This window comes from Antrostomus carolinensis, unplaced genomic scaffold (assembly GCF_000700745.2).
Source record: "Antrostomus carolinensis isolate BGI_N321 unplaced genomic scaffold, ASM70074v2 scaffold44284, whole genome shotgun sequence".
Taxonomy (NCBI): domain Eukaryota; kingdom Metazoa; phylum Chordata; class Aves; order Caprimulgiformes; family Caprimulgidae; genus Antrostomus; species Antrostomus carolinensis.
The window spans coordinates 1880-8021 of record NW_010313638.1 but is presented as its reverse complement, the minus strand read 5'-3'; the positions used below and the strand labels follow the sequence as shown (position 1 = coordinate 8021).

The 6142-nt window shown below is 39.2% G+C and overlaps 1 protein-coding gene across 1 annotated transcript; it reads left to right on the top strand.

Annotated features, from left to right (window-relative positions):
• Window positions 1–501: 501 nt before the first annotated feature.
• LOC104524506 (lysosomal acid lipase/cholesteryl ester hydrolase-like) lies at window positions 502–3919 on the top strand. The gene is made up of 4 exons (XM_010167410.2): window positions 502–672; window positions 1919–1990; window positions 2609–2680; window positions 3447–3919. The coding sequence occupies exons 1-4, from the start codon at window positions 529–531 to the stop codon at window positions 3678–3680; spliced, it is 522 nt and encodes a 173-aa protein (XP_010165712.1). The 5' UTR covers window positions 502–528; the 3' UTR covers window positions 3681–3919.
• Window positions 3920–6142: the final 2223 nt, after the last annotated feature.

Sequence of the window (6142 nt, the reverse complement as noted above, 5' to 3'; positions counted from 1 at the left end):
GTGTGCAGCTTTTTTTCCCTCTTCCTTTTTTCTTAATTATATTATCACAGAGGTGTCGCTGGTGGGCTCGGCCTTGGCCAGCGGCGGGGCGGGTCCTTGGGCCGGCGGTTTTTTTCGGGTCGGACATGGGGGAAGCTTCTGGCAGCTTCTCACAGAAGCCACCCTATGTCCCTCCCCCCGCTACCAAAACCTTGCCATGCAAACCCAATACAAAGCTGTACTGTAATATACTGAATTTAAAACTGATTAAAATTTGAGGTTAGATTTGGATTTCTTTAATGATGGTCCCAGTTCCCTTGTAATTTTTCTGGGAGTAATGGACTGTCTGATTTGTAGCAGAAGCACTAACCATGACCTTCCCATTGGACTCTAAACAGGGTTGATAAGGAGATAAATAATTTTCATGTGACACATCTGTCACCAGTGCAGATGGAAATAATTCCCTTTAGAATATTGTAGTATAAAAATAAAACTCGATCATTCTATGCAATAAAATGTTTGTCCTATGTGTTTGTTATTTTGTAGGACATGTTTGGAAAGAAACAATTCCTCCCTCAGAATTCTTTGCTGAAGTGGCTTGCTACCCATGTCTGTACCCACAGAATACTTGATGACCTTTGTGGCAACTTATTCTTTCTTCTATGTGGTTTTAATGAGAGAAACTTGAATATGGTATGTTTTGATGACTTCTAATAGCTGATTTATTGTGAACTCTAACACAGTATTGACTGTGTATCACTGTACTGATTGTCCTTTACATGTAATTAGAAAAAAAAAATAATGTCACCTTCATCATACTGAGTGGATGAATAGCTTTCCTTGGTATAGATGTAGTTGCCCAGCTTGGGTGGATAGAATTAACTTTTAAAAAAGTTACTAGAAAGCTCGCTAAAATACATTAATTTAGATCTGTTGGGGAAGTGGGCAAGAGAAGTGAATTAATATGATGGTGCAAGTATTTAATTCCTTTCGCAAGGAAGTGAGGAATAAAGATACAGTTTTCAAACATTTTCAAGCGAACTGTTGAAGTTTTCTGCTCTCTCAGTGGAAGTGTGAAATTATTTTCTCTGGGACCAATTTCTGACCCTGCTAATGGATTCATCTGTGGTCCTGGTTCCACAGGATTTGTTCATATGACTTGTTCTGTTATGTAAAAGCTAGTCAACAGCAGCTGGCGTGAGACTGCCTTTTTTCATGCTTCTTAAAGTGTTTCTGACTCTCTAAAATCAGTAGAAGCTGGTATCAGTTTACCTGCAGGTGGATGAAGACTGAGGATTTTTTTACTGGAGTGAGAAAGAATTAGCATTATTTTTTTTTCACCATTCTTTGTGCAAAAGTGAACATTTTTTGTATTTTATATCAAGGTGAAAGTGCAGTTTCACCATTCTTTGTGCAAAAGTGAACATTTTATTTTATATCAAGGTGAAAGTGCAGGTTTTTTGATATTTGCTTGCCCAGTACATACAGTTTTCATGGGTTTAGTGTTGGATATTTTTCCAAGTTTCCCCTGGATATTTTGTACTTCTAAACTCAAAGTTTATGAAGTTCTGAATGACTTTGGACTGACAGCAACTAGTTTAGATGCAGAGTAATGCAAGGTTTCTCTGGATGTCTATCTAAATATTAGTCAATGTGCTCTCAATTCTTACAATACTGTCACTTTTTAAAAGATATTCTGAATATATAAAAAATGCTTAAGGGCTACCATTATCAGGTTTAAAGTTCAGTTTTAAAGTTCTGCAGTTAATTATAAGTAATCCCCAAAACATTTGAACCTTTTACCTCATCTGTATGTTTGTCTCCAGTTAACTTTTGTTTATAACAGTTTTAGTAGGAATGGAAAATTTTCTGTTTGTTGTTCAAGAAGCAATAATTGTTGCACTGTGAGGAGTAAACCATGTTAATTATCTTGTTGCAGAGCCGAGTGGATGTATATTCAACGCACTGCCCTGCAGGGACATCTGTACAAAACATGATCCACTGGAGCCAGGTAGACTTTCCGGACTCTAAAATGTTTGTGACTTTAGCTTCTTTGTAGGATATTGATGTCTCTGATACTAAATGGAATAAAATGCCAAAATATCTATGTAGCATAGTCCAAGTGAAATTCTGGAACTGCCAGTTGTCAGAATGGCGACTGTTCACTGCAGCTGCTTTGATGATACTGACTTATAGTGGCTCACCACTCTCCTTGAAGATAGGTTAACTGTAAGTACTTTAGGCCAACAAAAAATACAATGGAATAACTTAACTCACAGATGCTGTAACAAGTATTTGCTCCCCTTTCAGCAAACCCTGTTTTGATTACAAGTTGTATTTTTAGCCACTGAAAAGCAGCAAGTTTTCTGTTCTGTTTTATTCTGCTTGGCTTAATTTTCTATTTTATTAGTGTATTTTGAATTTTACCTCAGTGCATGAATTCATACCAGTGTGCCTGAAGCTTGCTTAGTAGGTTGACAAAGAGAAGACATTTGCCATGGAAGCAGTGGTCAGTGCTACTTGCGATCTTGTAACTTAACTTGGTCATCTATTCAGAAGCAATGTGTTCTGCTGTACATTCAGGTGTTGCAGTTCTTCTTTGTATATGTGAATATTTATTTATTTCTAGGCTGTGAAGACTGGGGAACTCAAAGCTTATGACTGGGGAAGCAAGGCTGCAAATATGGCTCACTACAACCAGGTAGACATCTTTTATGGATATAATTCTTGAGTGTCACAAAAAAAGTCATTGAGCACTTCTCTGGGTGCTGTGTTTATGCTGCATGCTAAAGAGCCACCAGTGTTGTCCAGTAACCAACTGGAAGTCTGTCTTTTCCAAAAAAAAACCCAAAAAGGATTGAAGAAGATAGAATTGAAGAGCTCTGAAGTAGTCCTTAGTCAGTATGGAGCTCCTGCTTGGATACAAAATTGTGATGGCGCACTGTTTCTTGAGGGTGGTCCTGCCTGGCTAGATCATGAGATCCCACTGCACTTCTCACAATAAGGCGTGGACTGTCAGTTCACGTGTATTGTTTATCTTCAGCCTGTTTAATCTCCACACATGTTTTTTTCTAAATTGCTGTGTGCAATACTAAAAATATTTTGCCTATTGTCACTTCAGTGACTGGGAAAGATTGCATTAGCATATTTTCAGAGTAGGAATCACTTTTAGTATTTGATCATGGTTTAGAAGCACCTTGAATAGGATGCATTCTCTGAGACTTCTGCTACCCTGCTGTCCTGTAAACTTCTCAGACTACATCCTTACCACTACGTGTGCTGTAATACTGCAGAACTCTTGAAGTTACATTTTCTGTTTAGTCAGAACTCCATCTTCATCTCTAGCTGCTCAAGAGAGGGAGAGAAAATGAGAGTCTGACACATTCTTCTTGCAGTTGCTAGTATGTTACTCGGCAGTGTAGACTTGTTCTTCCTAATGCTTTTGCTTTCACTTTCCCCTTCCTCAGTCTACTCCCCCTTTCTACAAAATAAAAGAGATGACTGTACCAACCGCGGTGTGGACTGGTGGACAGGACTGGCTTGCAGACCCAAAGGATGTTGCTATGCTGCTGACTCAGATCACAAACTTGGTTTACCACAAAAACATTCCAGAATGGGAACATTTGGATTTCATCTGGGGCCTTGATGCACCTTACCGCATGTATAATGAAATAATTAACATGATTAGGAAGTATCTCTAAACCAACATGGTATTAGTTCACCAGGAATTTGTCTTTTTGGAACACGTGCTTTTCTGGCAATAATGCTACATTGTTTATTTATGATGCATTTTTAAAATGCCAGCAATGACTACTGAATTGGATTAATATTTGGGTTTGTGTTTCTTTTTTTTCCCCTCAGTATTATTTCTCCTGCAGAAATCCTCATTGTATCCTGCTGATTTTGCACACAGTGGCATGGTACTCGAAAAAACAGCAGTGTCACTTTGCACAGAAGGAGTATGTCACGTGCATACAAATTTAGTGACATGTCTGAAAGACAAGTTATTCCATGCAGCACCTCAGGTGCTTGACAACTAAACCGATAAGTATTTCACTGTGCATAAAACACTGCCATTTCTCAGTACCTCGCCATTTCTGAGTACCTTTCAGAAGTAAGTACTCCTTGTACTGCAGTGACCCATTTGGTGCTGGTACTTTAAAAAGCACTTAGTGACTTTTTGTTGTTTTATTATTTTAGCCATCACATACAAGCTAGCTACATCAGATGAATTTCTTTTTCAGTATTGCCCAAAAGAACTGTTATGAAGCCAACGATCACCACTGTCAGTTTAAATCTCCTATTTTGGGACTGATTCATTTTTCTTGATATAATGGTGTCCCTGAAGCCTTCCGTGTTTCACGTACCAGCTATGGATAGGATTGTTATTTGCCCTTGCAGATTCCTGGAACGAGAGAAGCGGTTAAAAGAAGTACCACTTTCAGTTAGCTTTGTCAATAGGTTATGGCTTTCAAGGAGAATGATGTAACATACTCGTGTTTTGTTTTCTTTGCACTGACCACTAGCAAACAAATTTCCTCAGTATACTACTGGCAAGGGAAGAGCCAAAACATTAATTCTGTAGCTTGAGTGACTTAATTTGCATGGACTTTTCCCATTAATCATCTGCTGCTTTGAAGATCTGTTTACTTCTTAGCTGCTTATGTGGTGCTTGCCACCATTGTGTTCAGGAACTGTACAACACCATGGTGAAGCCTGGCAGTATTAATGGCAGTTTCCATTTGTTTCCACTTCAAAATGGGTCTAAGCCCCTGGTGAATGGGGGAAAAGGATTCACATCTGCTTCAGGGATCCGACTGTGGAGCTCTAGTTGTGTGTAGTATAGGTGCCTTGCTCTTTCCATTGCCTATGCAGAGGACTTTGGCTCCTCTGAATTGCACAAAAGTTCCACGCCAAATGTAGATGTGTGAAGACTCAGGGAATCTTCAGGCTTTGTTTAAGGAAAAAGTGGTTCATGATATTTCAGTTGTGATTCCTAGCAGGACCTCTAAGTTTGCTTTATATTTGTAGCAGCCATATTTGCTTCACCTTGCTGTGCTGAAAGGAAGTTTCTGTAGGAATTCAAAGTAGCTAACTTAGCAGTTGTGAGGGTATGTGATACAGCAAGAGTTATGTGCATCATGTTTATTAAGCTTGAGATATTTCAATAAACATGAGACCTGCTTGGATTTCAGTGTTGTGTTGTGTTTCACTTCTTGTTGTTTCATGAATGCACGTGGATCTTTGGGACAGAATCCAGAAAGCTGAGCCTGTTCTTCACAACTATTCAGCTGTAGTACAATAAAAATGTAAAATAGCCAAGTAAGGTTCCATTTCACTTTCGCCCTGAAAAAGGCTTTTCCTAAGCCTAAAAGGCCATTCATTTTGTTTTGGGGGACTTCTCTGAGACTTTTAAGTAAGGTACCAGTTGTAAATAACTGCTCACAAGACGGAGTAATTTTATAAGCCTCCAGGTGAGGCTCCTGTCAAACCACTGACATGGTGGAAAGCTTCTTGTATCACATTCTTAAACCTTGGGTATTTGGATTGCATAACAGACAGTCTGGTAATCTCATAAATAGCATTTAACCACATAGTAGGGCAGGGAACTGATCTTTGCCGTGGTATGTTTGACCCAGCTTTTGACCTTTGTCATATTCAATAATAAATATGCTTTGGCTGTACCTTTCTCTACATTCTGAATATAGTAGATGTGCTGTCAAGATAGCAGAGGGTACTAGATCCTACGTGTTGCCAGCTTTGTCATCTGATGAACCCCTGCCTGCCTGGAAATGAAGCCAGAACAGTGTAAGCTTTACACAAAAGCCATTACAGAGCTTCTCTGCTTCACTGGAGCAGGGATGGCTGTGGGAATTCTGAGCAGCTGTGCTCTCCCTGGCTTGCTAAAGCTACAAGCACTGTGTGACACAAAGTCGGAGAAGTGTCAGGGGAAAGAAATGTGCAAAATAAGACACCTTGGACTTAACGGGGAAGAGCAAGAAGCTTGGTCTAATAAGAATGTGCGGTGATGAATGGTACATTTTTCAAAGCAGATCTTACATACTCAGGGCCTGTTCTATAGACATCTTTGTGTTATAGGTGTATATATATGATGTTGAAGGTTGTCTGAACATCAGCTTTAGGTAACATAAAAGTGTACTAG